We start from the raw sequence: 15,308 nt of genomic DNA, 5'->3' as shown, positions 1-15,308 counted from the left end.
GGGGAATTACCCAAGGAGTGATCCCCACTCTCTCCCAGCTAGATGATGCTGCAGCGGGGAATTGAGGAAGTGCGGGAACTGCAAAGAAAAGGTTACAGTTTTCGTTTAGTACTATTAATACCTATACAAAGCTTCTTTTGGAGTGTGTTCAACACCGTGCTCCACTTACCCCACTCTTGTGAGTACAAGGCCTTGGCGAGAGGTCTTCTGTGAAAGGAGTCCAGTGGAAGATGCAGAGAGTCACAGAGGCTCAAGCCAGTAAGGGGCAATATAGGACCAACAGAGGGAAATAAACAATCAAGGGTAACACTCTCTCTCCCTCTTGCAACACCCTGGTTCATAAGCATAAGACAGAACAGGGTGTCCTTCTCCTCTGTATGGTGGAGCGTTGCCCGACTTATAAGCTAAAGACAGAACGGGACGCCTGCATGCACCAATGCAAATGACTATACTCTGCTCTTAAACTGAAGACGGAGCGAAGTAAGCATCTACCCGGGATAGAGGAGGTAGGTGAAATACGTGTAATCCAACTCCTAAACTGAAGACCGAGTGGAACTACACCACCTAACCCTTGAGGAGAGGAAGAGAGGGCTACTACACCCCCTCCGGTATCTACAAGAAGATACAGAGCGGGGTAAACACACACAATCACGTTCGTACCAGGTAACAAGAATGCAGGTGGAAGGGAGCCTACACACACTCGCACTGAAAGGCTGGGTCGGAATACAGGGAAGACAAGAGGTAAGACCAGTCGGAGTTAGGGAAACACGAAAAGCTGGCCAAACAGAGATGCTGGGGAATGGGGCCCCCAGAGGGTGTAAAGGGTATAGGATAGCAGGATCACAGGGTAAATGTAAGAAAATTCCCACCGGGAAGTTGTCTCAGTGAAACAAACAGGAATCCAGGAATCACAGCGGCTACATCCGTGCCGCTAAGCGAGGAACAAACACGGAATTGACCAAAGGGGCGTGGTTACATTAGGAATCAGTAAGACAAGCAACGGCTTACGCGTCAGACATTCCTTTTAAGATCGTAGGGATCGTCTGCAAATTCCGTCCTGTGAAGGGCGCGCAATGCTGAACACACACACACACGGAAACCCCGCCTCATCTCCGTCTGCCCCTAACAGTACTCCCTCCCAAAGGCCTTCTCCCCAGTCTAGGTTTGGATGGATGCAATTTATGGAATCTCTGAACCAATCACGGGGCATGTACATTTCCTGCTGGTTCCCACGTCCTATCCTCAGGAGGATAACCTGCCCAATCTAAGAAATATTGCACTTTCCCTCTGTATCTTCTTGAATCTAGAATTCTATGGACCACGAATTCTTCAGAACCCTCTATCTCTATCGGAGGGGAGGTTTTTCAGGTTTTAGAGGGGGTATGTACTTCTTCAGTAAAGAGCAGTGAAAGACGGGATGTATTTTGAGGTGTGAGGGTAACTGAAGTTTTAAGGTAACAGGGGTTATGATTTTTGTGATGGTGTATGGGCCTATAAAGCGAGGCTGTAGTTTTTTAGATCCTGGAATTCTCAAGTTCTTGATTGATAACCACACCTTTTCCCCAATCATGTAGGGAGGTTCTACTTGACGGTGTTTATCTGTTTGTTGTTTCATCTTTTCTTTAGCTTTATGTAATTCCTGAATCGCTGTTTCCCATACTGCTTTAACCCCTTCCATGCGGGGCGGATTCCCCCGCGGTGCTGACTGCTGCTTGCGCGGACGTGCTCATGACGGAACGGTTCCGTCATGAGCACAGCTCAACCGACGCTCATGACGGAACCGTTCCGTCATGAGCGTCGAAGGGGTTAAGATGCACAAGGCAGGCATCTTCTCCATACCAGACGGAAAGGAGATAGGAAGGAATCCTGGATGTTGGCCGTAGTTAAAGAAGAAGGGAGAGATTCCTATAGAGGAGTGTGTTGTGTTGTTATATGCAAATTCCGCCAATGAAAGCGCTTCAACCCAGGTAGCAGAGAAACTGGTTAGGAGGCAACGTAAATACTGTTCCAATGTTTGATTAGTTCTCTCTGTCTGCCCGTCTGTTTGCGGGTGATAAGCAGTAGACAATCGGTGATCTATTTGCAATAGGGAACACACCCCTCGCCAGAACTTGGAGATAAACTGGGGACCCCTGTCAGAGATAATAACCGATGGAACTCCATGCAACCGAATAACCTGGTTCAGGAAGATGTGTACTAGATCCTGCGAGGAAGGTATCTTTTTTAAGGGTACAAAATGGGCCATTTTGGAAAACATATCTACAACTTCATATATGGTGTTATATCCCTGACAACTGGGGAGGTCAGTGATAAAGTCCATACTTATGGTATGCCAGGGTTTGGGGGGAACGGGTATGACCTTTAATAATCCAACGGGAGTACAATGAGATGCCTTCTGACGGGCACAAACGGGACAAGCTTTCACAAAGGCATTTATTTCATTAGTCATTCCTTCCCACCAAAACCATCTGTGGCAAGTACTAGCTGTTTTATCTGTTCCTGGGTGTCCTGCTAACGTACTTTCATGACACCGTTCTAGAATTTTCTGTCTCAACGAGGAACAAGGTATGTACAGTTTTTTCTGGTGATAATATAACCCCTCTTGGATGGTATGTGCCGGGTTTTTTATCCATTCTTCTGAAGGAATCAGGGCACATTGTTCTTTTGACTCTTCTATGAACGTAGTAACCCCATGTGTCTCTGCTCCTATGATTTTGTGTAATGGAATGATGGGGAGTACGTTCTCTCGAGTAATCACTCTAGCACCCCCATACGTGATAGTGCATCCGCTTTACCATGCTGTGTGGCAGGTCTATACGTTATGACAAAATCATATTCGCTAAAAAAGGATACCCAACGGATCTGTCGGGGAGTAAGAGCCTTGGCAGACTTGAAAAATTGAAGGTTTCTATGATCTGAAAAAATGGTGATGACATGAGGGGATCCTACCAAGTAGTGTCTCCATTCTTGAAAGGACAATTTAATGGCTAACAGTTCCCTCTCTCCTATAGTGTAATTCTGCTCGGCTGGCAGCAACATTTTAGAAAAGTATGCAACTGGGTGCAATTGCCCCGTGCTTTTGTCCCTCTGAGACAAAAGCGCACCTACAGCGTGTTGGGAAGCGTCTGCTTCTAGAAAAAAGGGTTGTGTGTTGTCTACATGTCTGATTATAGGGGCCGAGGTGAATTTATCCTTCAGAATACCGAAGGCTTTTTCTGCTTCCAGGGTCCAAGAGAATTCTATCCCCTTCTTTAGTAGTTTCGTAATTGGCGAGATTACGTCAGAAAAATGATCAATGAATCGCCTATAGAAATTAGCGAACCCTAGAAATGATTGAACCTCCTTAACTGACGTTGGGCTCGGCCACTGGATGAGAGCTCTTATCTTTTGAGGATCCATTTAAATCCCTTGAGGCGAGAGCACAAATCCCAAGAAATCAATGGTATCTGTATGAAACGTGCTTTTATCCAATTTAGCATACAGCTGGTGCTCTTTCAATTTATGTAAGATCGTTTGTACATGAAGCAGATGTTCCTTCTCGTTTTGTGAATAAATCAGTATATCGTCAATATACACTATGACAAAAATATCGAGATACTCCCTCAGGATGTCATTCATGAAATATTGAAAAGCCGCAGGGGCATTGCACAATCCAAATGGCATAACGCAATAATCATAAAGCCCGAATTTAGTGCGAAATGCCGTTTTCCACTCATCGCCTGCTTTTACTCGAATGAGATGGTATGCTCCTCTAAGGTCGATCTTTGTGTACACTTTAGCCCCTCTAACTTCGTCTAATAAGACAGGGATGAGCGGGAGAGGATATTTGTTTTTTATTGTGATCTTGTTCAATGCCCGATAGTCCAGGCACGCTCTCAGGCCTCCCTCCCGTTTGGGGATAAAAAAAAGAGGTGACGAGACTGGAGATGTGGAGTGTCTAATAAACCCCTTTTTTAACATATCGTCTAAATACTCCTTGAGATATTCAGTTTCTGCTGAGGTGAGAGCATAGACACGACTGTTAGGCAACTCAGATCCTGGCATTAAATCTATGCGACAGTCGTAACTGCGGTGTGGCTGTAAGTTAGTGGCTTCTTGTTCATTGAAGACAGAAGCAAATTCGGAATACACCTCTGGAATGCTGGAGGCAGTGGCCACCGTATGGATCGCACAACATAAAGGGCTCAGGCTGTCAGTAGCTTCCTGATAGCAATGAAGCATACAGAAAGGTGATTTGAGCGTGACAGTTCGGGCTATCCAATCAATTTGTGGATTGTGTAATTGGAGCCATGGAACTCCCAAGATAGCTCCAAAACTGGGAGCATGTATTAGGTCAAAGGATATATGTTCTGAATGTCCATTTCCGCATACCACTACTAACGGAGGTGTTTGATGCACGATTAAGCCTGAAGATAATTCAGAACCATCTACTGCCTTTACTGGTTCAGGGCATTTCTTGGGAATGAAGGGAATGCCTATCCTTTTTGCCACTTGAATATCCAGGAAATTTCCAGTGGCTCCCGAATCCAAAAGAATAGACATGTTGTATCTATCCTGACAGGAGACTATCAACGTAACGTTTAACAAAAAGTGTTTCACAGGCCTCATCAATGCTTTATGCGTCTTGGAGATCTGAGATGGTAAGACACTTGAAGAATCGATCCCTACATTCTTCAAGTGATCTAGTTTTCTGAGTTACTTGCGACCTTCTTTGGTGGAACCGAAGGTCTAACAGGGCATTCTTTTGCATAATGACCTCCCTTTCCACAGTAGAGACATAAATTGAGTTTACGTCTCTTAGTTTTTACTTCTACAGATAGAGGACCTCTTATCCCTCCTATCTGCATGGGTTCAGGTACGTCTTTACTGTCTTTTTTCTCTGGTCGGGACATTATATATCTAGGTACGGCCCCACTGGGTTTTTCGCCTCTTCTTTCTTGCAAGCGCTGATTCAGTTTCACCGTGAGTTCTATGAAAGAGGGACAGTCATCAGGGGTATCAACGATTTGAGATAAAAAATCCTTTAATTCATCTGAGAGACCCCTATAAAACAGGGAAGTCTGTTTATCTTCCGGCCAATGTGTTTCTACAAGCAGCCGATTAAACTGGGTGATATACGTAAGTAAGTCTTTAGATCCCTGCTTTAGGTTGAGAAGAGCGGTATCACTGGCCTGCATATAGGGCAGTTTGGCAAACAGGCTTCTCATCTTATCTGGAAAGGTCGTGTAATTATATAACAAAGGATCATTTGTCTCTACCAGACGGACGGCCCATTCAGCTGCATCCCCAGCGAGATAGGAAATCACATATGCCACTTTTGCCGCGTCGTCCGGAAAGGCAGAAGCTTTACACATGAACTGCAAATGACATTGAGTCATGAAACTGTTATACTTCGCACTATCCCCCATGAATCTTTCTGGCATTGCTAAAGGAACGGGAGTAGGTGTCTGCACAGTGATTTGGACGGGAGTTAGGGATTCAGTGACACTTGCCGTGGCCCCAGTGTAGCGGACGGGATTGAAAAATGAGCGGGTTGGATGTAATTTCTCTTAGTCTTAGGAATAGTCCCTAGTCCTCTGGCTGTATTGTTTTCTTGAGCCTTCATTTGCTCGACCTCAGTGTGTAGTCATGAATTCTTGCTGCGTAGCCTTTCTATCTCAGCTTGTAAATCCATCAGGACTATGGATAATTCTTCTAAAGTGGGATTATGGCCTACTAATGGAGGTGGTTCGACTTGACTATGTGCCTTATCCACATTCATCTTCACTTGGGTGGAAAAAAATTCGTAGGCTTGGCTTTCTGTCAGGTTAGGCCCTCTGCCCAGGCCCAAATCCACAGAAGCGAAGATGAAAGTCCTCCACACTTCCCAAGAGCTAGCGCCCGGAATGGAGCAACGTAACACACTCAAGGGCAGCAGCTTTCAAAAAGTGTGGGGGGAATTACCCAAGGAGTGATACCCACTCTCCCCCAGCTAGATGATGCTGCAGCGGGGAACTGAGGAAGTGCGGGAACTGCAAAGAAAAGGTTACAGTGTTCGTTTAGTACTATTAATACCTAAACAAAGCTTCTTTTGGAGTGTGTTCAACACCGCGCTCCACTTACCCCACTCTTGTGAGCACAAGGCCTTGGCGAGAGGTCTTCTGTGAAAGGAGTCCAGTGGAAGATGCAGAGAGTCCCAGAGGCTCAAGCCAGTAAGGGGCAATATAGGACCAACAGAGGGAAATAAACAATCAAGGGTAACACTCTCTCTCACTCTTGCAACACCCTGGTTCATAAGCATAAGACAGAACAGGGTGTCCTTCTCCTCTGTATGGTGGAGCGTTGCCCGACTCATAAGCTAAAGACAGAACGGGACGCCTGCATGCACCAATGCAAATGACTATACTCGGCTCTTAAACTGAAGACGGAGCGAAGTAAGCATCTACCCGGGATAGAGGTGGTAGGTGAAATACGTGTAATCCAACTCCTAAACTGAAGACAGAGTGGAACTACACCACCTAACCCTTGAGGAGAGGAAGAGAGGGCTACTACACCCCCCCGGTATCTACAGGAAGATACAGAGCGGGGTAAACACACACAATCCCGTTCGTACCAGGTAACAAGAATGCAGGGGGAAGGGAGCCTACACACACTCGCACTGAAAGGCTGGGTCGGAATACAGGGAAGACAAGAGGCGAGACCAGTCAGGGAGTTAGGGAAACACGAAAAGCTGGCCAAACAGAGATGCTGGGGAACGGGGCCCCCAGAGGGTGTAAAGGGTATAGGATAGCAGGATCACGGGGTAAAGGTAAGAAAATTCCCACGGGAAGTTGTCTCAGGGAAACAAACAGGAATCCAGGAATCACAGTGGCTACATCCGTGCCGCTAAGCGAGGAACAAACACGGAATTGACCAAAGGGGTGTGGTTACGTCAGGAATCAGTAAGCCAAGCAACGGCTTACGCGTCAGACATTCCTTTTAAGATCGTAGGGATCGTCTGCAAATTCCGTCCTGTGAAGGGAGCGCAATGCTGAACACACACACGGAAACCCCGCCTCGTCTCCGTCTGCCCCTAACAGTAAGAGTGGTGCAAGGTGTTGTAAAAAACATGAATATGCCCTTACAATTTATAAACAAAGGGGAGGTTAGACTCGCCGGCACACCTATAGACTGTTTTGTTTGAATAACTAAAGTGTTCCATGTGTGTTTTTTGAAAATGATAATGCTTTTGCTTAGATGGCTGTAATTTTTGCAAATTGCAGACAAACAGAGTATAAAGTGGGGGCCACTCGGCCCCCACGCCCACATGGCGGTGCGGCGCCCCCCCTCCCCCAGCCTTTCGGTTTTGGGGGTGTGTCGCGGGGCGATGACGCGCGCGACGCGCCCTCAACACCGATAGGTTGATGTATCGCCAGGGACTGACCCGGAAGCGGACATTCGGCTTCCGGGGCAGGGGGGCGGGACGTTCGGGGTGCGGGCCTCCAGTGCGACGGCAGCCTCCTTATAAGGCGCGGGGAGCGGGGGGGCGCCCTCCTGCTCCTGGCTCGCTCCCCGCGTCTGCCGTGTGCCCCACGCTCGGGGCGGATTAATTATTTCCCACCCACCAGCCCAAAAAAACAAGCTATTAAACAATGTTAGTCAGGGGTGCTAGTAAGTTTTACATAGGCCTTTTTCCCGTTGAAGGGCAGGATTGGTTGTGGTTAGTTAGGAATGTTGTCTGCAATTAGGCCTTTTTTCCCGTTATACAGGTGTGATTGTGTTATTAAACAAGGTTGTGGCTACCTAGGCCTTTTTCCCGTTATATAGCTGTGATTATGTTGTCATTAAAAATGTAATGTTGTGTGTACTTAGGCCTTTTTTCCCATTAGCACAGCATGCTTTGTATCTGCATTGGTGGTTTTAGTGTAGTGTAGTTGTCCTTTAGCGAGTTCTTTTTCTAGGTTCATCGTCGTATTTATTAGGGTTGGTCAGGCGGTAAGGTCATGATCGGTGAGCAGCAATTTAAGGTCCTAAGGGGGGCGTCACCATCCACGGAGGGGGCGGCCCAGGGGGAGGGGCCACTGGTCCCTCCTAGAACTTCAGGGGCAGGAATATCCGCTAGCTGCTAAAAATGCGGGGGAGGGAGTCACGCTTTCCTTAGGCTGGTAGCCACCCCGCACATACACCATGACGTCAGCATACGACGCAAAGTGTAAGGGCCCTCCTTGTTGGTTAAATGGAGTTCACGATGCAGACGGGGTAGGCGGTCCACTGTCGCGCATGCGCACCTCTAGGTAAGGGCGTGGTTAGTAGGACTTGACACCGGTTAGCGACCTTGCCGTCCGGCCAGATATGTTAGAATGCAAAATTCAGGCAGGATGTTAGATTCGGATAGGAAACACGCTGTATTAGACGTTTGTTAAGGTTAGCCTTTGATATTTGTCTACGATACTGTAAATCTAATGTCATGAATTTTGCTTATTCTTGCATAATTGAAGTAATGCTGATATTCATCTTTTATTGTTTTATATAATAAATACGGCCGGGGGGTCCCTGACCCCCCGCCTTCCAAAGATAATTTGCTTATGTCTATTCGTCAAGGTGGTGTGGAAAGCTGGGAGGGGAGGGTAGCCAGTCACGGACCATGTGAGTGTACCAAGCAGCAGCTAGGCTGGCTAACTACCACCTTCAACATGTCCACATTCTCCCCATGAAGCAGGCACTCGAGCGAATGTTTGGGCCTGCACTCTGTCCAAAAACGCCCATTTCTACATCTCCTTTGTACCCTACACAGATGCTACAATACCTCCCTTTGTGCGTTCTGTTGCCACTCTTTCGAGGTGTTAGTCTATGTTCAGTGGGCTTTCCTTTTCCATGTCGATCATCCCTGCTTGATCACTACAGTGAGCAGCCCTCTTTCCTCAACACTTTTTGCCATTAGCACGATTGATTGTAATTTATGTTTAACAGTGAAAATATTTTTCTCTCGTAGGAAATTACACATTTTCTTCATTGTATGTGAAGTTATTCTTAAAGTCAATAAACATGCTAATAATAATGCCTTTTTGTGATCTATTTTAAGGGACATCGGAGAAAAAACTGGAAAGTGCGGAAATTTATTTTGAGAGAGGACCCTGCATATCTGCATTACTATGATCCTGCTGGGGTGAGAGCTTCTTTCAAACATCTTTACTATAATGGACTGCATTTTATTCATCTAAATATTTAAAGTGCTAAATATAGAATTAGCGCCATACCATTTAGCTATGTGCTTGTTTATGATAAATCATTCAGACCCTCGTTTAAAGTTTGGCAGGAAGAGATGATGGCAACAATTCCTGCAACATCTTTCCATGATGCGTGATTTAGAGGTGGGTGGAAGCAAGATGTCTACCAAGCTGGGGCTGTATTATGCATTGTGATTGTTTGCAACTTTTAAAAGGTGCGCCAGGCACAAACAATCACAATGATCCGTATTATGATGTATGCGCTGCCCTGGGGGCAGCCACGAACTTGCGCTGCCCTGGGGGCAGCACATAAATGTGAAAACACGGAGCAGCTGCTCCGTGTTTTCACAGGGTAGTGGGTATCTGCCTGCACTTTTACAGGGTAATAGAGATCCCCTTGCAGGCGGGTTCAGTCACTGACTGCACCCGCCTACAAGGGGATGTCTGGGGGTCCATGGAAACCCCTTTACCCCCTGCAGAGGGCTGATCTCAAGGGGTGCACTGTCAGTGCGCCTCCTGAGGGCTGCTTGACTCTGCGCCCGCTTCTGTAATATGGCGCGGGCGCAGAGTCAAAGAAATTCCCTCATTTGCATAGGGCACCCCTCTGAAGGTACTGCTGGTGCTTTAAGTGCGCCAGCCCTATTATAGAAGGGGACGCACAAGCGTCTGCGCTCCCTTCTTTAATACCAAAGTGCCCAGGGCGTGCGCAAAGTGGGCACAAACGTCTGTTGCGCCCCCGGGGCACTTATCGTAATACAGCCCCTGGTGAAAGAATTCCCCCACCCCCTCTTGACAGCGGTTCTCTATGTTATAATGTGCACCCCTGGGGGGGTGACTCATATTTGGTGCTGGTGATATATCAGAAAAGAGCTGGCAGTAGACTTTCTTGTTTCCCTCTCTGGAAAGCCCTCCATGGTAGAAACCTCCGGAATCCCTTAGGCAGGTGAAAGGGGCAAAGGATCCAGTTAATTTAAGGGGCATACTTGCTAAGATTACTATTCAAGTAATGTGTAAATGCCTCAGGGTTTGGAGGCGCTATTGAGCTTTTGCATTTTACATAAATATATTTAATGTGCACACCCCAGTCAACTCAAAACGCTTAGCAGTATGTGTTTTAAGAAACTCTGTATTTTATGTCTGATAAAACATTCTGGGCCCACATCTTGCTAGCCGATTTCAAAGTATTGGCAGTGGTGGAGTTGCTGTCTATCTGTTGGTGGAATTCCCAACCATGGGCTGTATTATAGGAAATGCCCTAGAAGCACAATGGGCATGTGCTCCTGTTTTGTGCGCTCCTGGGGCACTTTGGTATTACAGAAGGGGCCACAGACGCTTGTGTGGCCCCTTCTATAATACAGATAGTGCTGGCGCCCATGTAGTGCCAGCACTATCTCAAGGAGGTGTTCCCTCACTTACATGGGGTTGTGGCCCCATTCCCAAATGAGGGTATCTCTTTACCTGTGTGCCCGTGCAGTATTATGAAGAAGCGCCAAGGCAAAGAAGCTGTCAGGAGGTGCACTAAAAGTGTGCCACAAAAACATGGCACACTGTTAGTACACCCCCTGATTGCAGGTCTCTGAAGAGGGGCACTTCCCCTTGCAGGCGGGTGCAGCCATTCACTTCGCCCACCTGCAAGTAGATTTCTGATCCCTCCTAAATGTGCAGGTTGGTTGCCACCTGCACAGTTAAACATTGAGCAGTTTTGAAGTAGTCGCTCCCTATTTCACTTGAATGTGCTACCCCCAGTGCAACACAAATTCACGGCTGCCCGGAAGGCAGCACATTCTTCATGATAGGGCACACCTTCCCTATTTGCGCACGGCACACCTTTTTAAAGTTGAGCCATGGCGCAAACAGGAAAAGTATGTCTTATCTGTAATAGGGCCCCATGTCTTCTCTCGTGACCTGCTATATTAAAATGGGTAATGTATGTGCAGTCAGCATGGAGGAAGGTGAAATGTTCCTTGGTGCATGTTTTCAGTATGTACACTGTGGCCAAGGTTATCATAGGAATTAGTGTTTTCACAAGGGAGTGAGCAATCCCAGGGAATCAGCTTCACCCATGCTACAACAGACATTTAGAGCATGTTTAGAACACACATTCGATCCCAGCATACCAGTACCTCCGATTTTGCTCACAATTGCCAAATAATAAAGTCGCCTCCAAAAGCAGGTGTGGACAATATTTTATTTTTATTTTACGGAGTTTTATATAGCGCAAACTTGACCCGAAGGTATCGGGTATCAGAGCACTTTACACAAGCACCAGTTGCATTAAATGAGGACACATTCATTTTTGTTAGGCACGGGGAGATTAAATGATTTGCCCAGAATCACGGGACATTCAGCGCCATTGCCGAGACTCGAACTCAGTTCCCTAGATTCGAGGTCGACCGCCCTAGCCGTTAGGCCAACTCCTCGCCTAGTGCTGGATGTAAACAGGAGTGAAGGTCGATCTTCTAATTGGGTCCACAGTCACAAAAATTATGAACTGGAGGCTTTTTGGGATGTACCATTACAAAGCTGCAGGCAGGTGAATGGCAACACATCTTTCAATGTATGACTTTGTATTCATATCAGGCCTTTTAAACGTTGCCATAGCATTTAGAGCTTAATGGTTTTTTCCAATGAGCAAAGCAGAAATGTGCAATTTGCACAGCGGCTGGTTTGTGAATGAAAATACAATTTGTGATGCTCACTACTACTGGTAGGCCATATCATAAATTCCACATTCTTAGGGGTTCGCAAAACTACCTACCAAACGAATATTAATTAGATTGGTCGCAGTTTGTAACCGCTGAGATTGGCTGTAAATGCCAGATTGGAAGCCTGCAAGGGACAGCAGACCTCAGTCCCTGAATTGATATCCCCAAATGGGAATTTCTTTTATAAAAACAGCCCATGTTCATCAAAGGGGTCAAAGCTGCTTCTTACAGTAAACGTTTTCTATTTGGGGAGACATTGGGTAGATCAGGCAATGGTCTTTTGCACCACTTCCTGCTCCCCACCAAGTCCAAAGTCACAATTCCCAAAGTGGAAAATGTTCTATGGGACTGCTTCTTTTTTACAAATCAGAAACTGCCCTCTTTGAGGTGTGGTATCCGATTATTGATACAATGCACATGAACCCCAAACAGGAGAGGCAGATATTTCTCAACTCCCCCCTCCTACAGGGGAGGCTCCTCCACGTGGACGTAGGAGCATCACCCCACTGCTTTCTCGCAGTGCAAGAAGTAGACACATATAATAATATAAATACCATTTTATGTTTCTGCTTCTCGCACTGCGAGAAAGCAGATTAAGGGTTTGGTTGGCGGCGGGTCGGTGGGTGGGCGAACCGGGGAGGAGTGGCTAGCCCAATGTTATGGGCGCTGACTGTTTAGTTGACAACAGGGCCGACCAAACAAACCAGTCATGAGCACTCTCCCGTTTTCTCCATGTAGGCTGCATGCAGCCTGGATGGAGAAAAAGGCCTCCCAATAGACGCCTGTACGGACGGCGTCCTAGCCAATCACAACGCTGCCATTGCCGTGTTGTGATTTGCTTAGGGGAGGAGAGGGAGGCTGCCTGCTTCTGCTTCCTGTGAGCAGAGAAAGACCAGGAGACGCGAAGCAGGACCGGAGGCGAAGTGAAGTTTAAAAAAAAAAAAATTAAATTAAATTAACCCCCCCCTCCCCCGCGCAACCACCCCAGCCCTCCCACGCTCAAGCCATGCCGACCGCGACTGCCCTCCTATTTGTGATTCGGACAGGATTGCAAAAACTCTTTTATGATTCGGAAAGGTTTTTCTTTAACATAAAAAAGCTTTTATCTGTGGCGTAGCTAGCCATACTGCCACCCGGGATGGCCCCTAACTTTGCTGCCCAGGTACAGGTAACAGCGGGGGGCGATGGCCGACTTGTTTGGGGGGGTGGACGACTTGTTCTTGGGGTGGGGGCACGGTGGTAGTCGACAGATACAACTCTCGGTGCCCACAAAAACTGTGTCGCCCCAGGGTGGACTGGCCCCTCTAGCTACGCCACTGGCTTTTATAAAGAGTAAAAACGAACTGACGACAGAAAACCTGTGTACATGTGAATCACATGTTTTTGCCACTGCAAAATACCTTTGTACATCAAGCCCTTACTCACATAAAGGACACATAGCCCTAGTAGTTTTTGAGAATTAAAGTATACAAATGCTTACATTTATTTTAATAAATAATTTGAAGGCATTTAGGATATCACATTGCTTATAAATCTGTTGCTAAATACGTGCCTTTATTTAAACATTCAGCAATTCATTTATTCAGTTCTGTGTATAACTGTGCTTTACACACCTCACTGTAAATTGCGACATGAACAGGGCATAGAACATGCTGTGAATTGAAAATCTGAGCACTAAAGGCTAAACCCGTGCAGTGAGACAAAATCTCAGTGCACAGTGGCAAATGTGGGCTTGTTCGATAGGTCCTGACCCAGTGTGCTCACAGCTGCTCTATAGTCTGTAGTCTGCAGCCTGCAGTCTCTAAAAGGGCTCCTTGAACAAAGAAAACTACCATCTGAAAGCCCAATGCAGGCTCACTACTGCGTGTAGGTGGCTGGAGGGTAGTGTGTGTGCCACTCTGCGATGCCTGTGTGTGAACGCATTTTTGCAGTGCTGGCAAGGGCTGAAGACAACAATGACAGGGGTGTCGTGGCACTCTGTGGATAACAACTGCTTCCCTAGGCATATGCACTGCTCTGGCTATTCCTTTGATAGTTGGCAACCATTCCTCTGCATGATAGTCATTGATCATACCACAGAGATCAGGGCGGCTATTAAGAGCAACAGAGAAACATTTTAAATCAATCTGCTAATTTGGTCTGCATTTATGAGTGCCTACACAGAAAGTTTTTCGTAGGTGTGTGTCCGACACCTGCTTTTAAGCAGTCACTGAGGAAAATTCTGGAGTGTAGTATGACTCGTGCAACTCACTTAGAATAGTGGTGCGCACGGTGGGGGCAATTAGGTATAAGGCAAGAACAGCACCCGCACTGGTTCGCCATGGGCATTGTGTTGATGTTCCCACACAACTCCCAGTGTTTTTGATACATTTCCGGATTTACCAAACCTGCTAAACCTGGGAATGCGCCAAAAAGAAACGCCTCCCCAGGTGAGGCGTAACGAGAAGAAATATCTTTATTTCTCCTTGTTTTTCCTCTTTCTATATGTGCTGCTTTCTGCAGCACACTTAGAAAAAAGAAAACGCCTCTCAAGATTGTTTTTGTGCAGGAATGTGCCCCAATCCTGCCTACAATACAGGCACCCTTGCGCCACGGCACCAGCGCAAGGGAAAAGGGCAGGAATGCACTGTATTAGATAAATAGGGCGCATTCCTGCCCTTTCCCTGTGATGGAGGTGACTTGATGCACTGTCCTGTGCCACAAGGGTCATAAATATGGCCCTACTAGAGCTATAAGAAATAATGGTTTCCCCAGTTTTGTATTTGCGATTTAAGATCAAAGGAATAGTACTAAAGCATCTTAAAATTAAGTAACTCAGGTTTCTGTTCAGGGCAACAAATAATGCATTAATCTCCCTACACCATCACAGCTCCAGCGGGTAAAATCAGACCCATTTTCCGACTCATGTTTACACTGTTATAGTGCACACTGACTGAGCACCTACATATGTATGCCATTAAAATAGATGCGGAATTGTATGTAGTTTGCGTACAATTGTTTGTATTTTAAATTCATATATACCATTCTGGTGCCCTGCACTTAGGGTGGACCAACTATAAAAAAAAAGTCCCCAAACATGTAAATGTAAATGTATGTGTCTTGTAAAGCGCACTGCTGCCCTGAGGCGTCGTGGCGCTGTAGACCACTGGGGAACCCGTCCTGGCTATCCCTGTGAGATGGTCCCTCCTGGGTATATCCAAGGTGAAACCAGGCATCCCCGGCGAATGTGGGGGGCCGTTGTGGAGATGAGGCAAGCTAATGCCCAGAGTTGCCGAGTGTGTTCCTGTGGTCCTGGTTAGAGTAGGTACCGAGGCGAGAATTATCGAGTCCGTTTTGACCCTGGTCCACAACCCTGCCGCGTCGGGAATTGAACCCTGGTCCCTGGCCGATTCTCTGCTTGCGGATCTGCCGCCTCTAA

General features: G+C 46.8%; 1 protein-coding gene across 1 annotated transcript in view; it reads left to right on the top strand.

Moving 5' to 3' along the window:
- Positions 1–15,308, top strand: part of PLEK (pleckstrin) — a 392,598-nt gene that overhangs the window by 335,362 nt on the left and 41,928 nt on the right. Inside the window, exon 7 of the mRNA XM_085612714.1 lies at positions 9,041–9,124. Within this exon, the coding sequence (XP_085468840.1) occupies positions 9,041–9,124 (84 nt within the window). The remainder of the gene's footprint in view (positions 1–9,040; positions 9,125–15,308) is intronic.

Source organism: Triturus cristatus, chromosome 6 (genome assembly GCF_964204655.1).
Source record: "Triturus cristatus chromosome 6, aTriCri1.1, whole genome shotgun sequence".
Taxonomy (NCBI): domain Eukaryota; kingdom Metazoa; phylum Chordata; class Amphibia; order Caudata; family Salamandridae; genus Triturus; species Triturus cristatus.
Note: the sequence above shows the minus strand (reverse complement) of the source record. Positions and strands in the feature narration are given on the sequence as shown.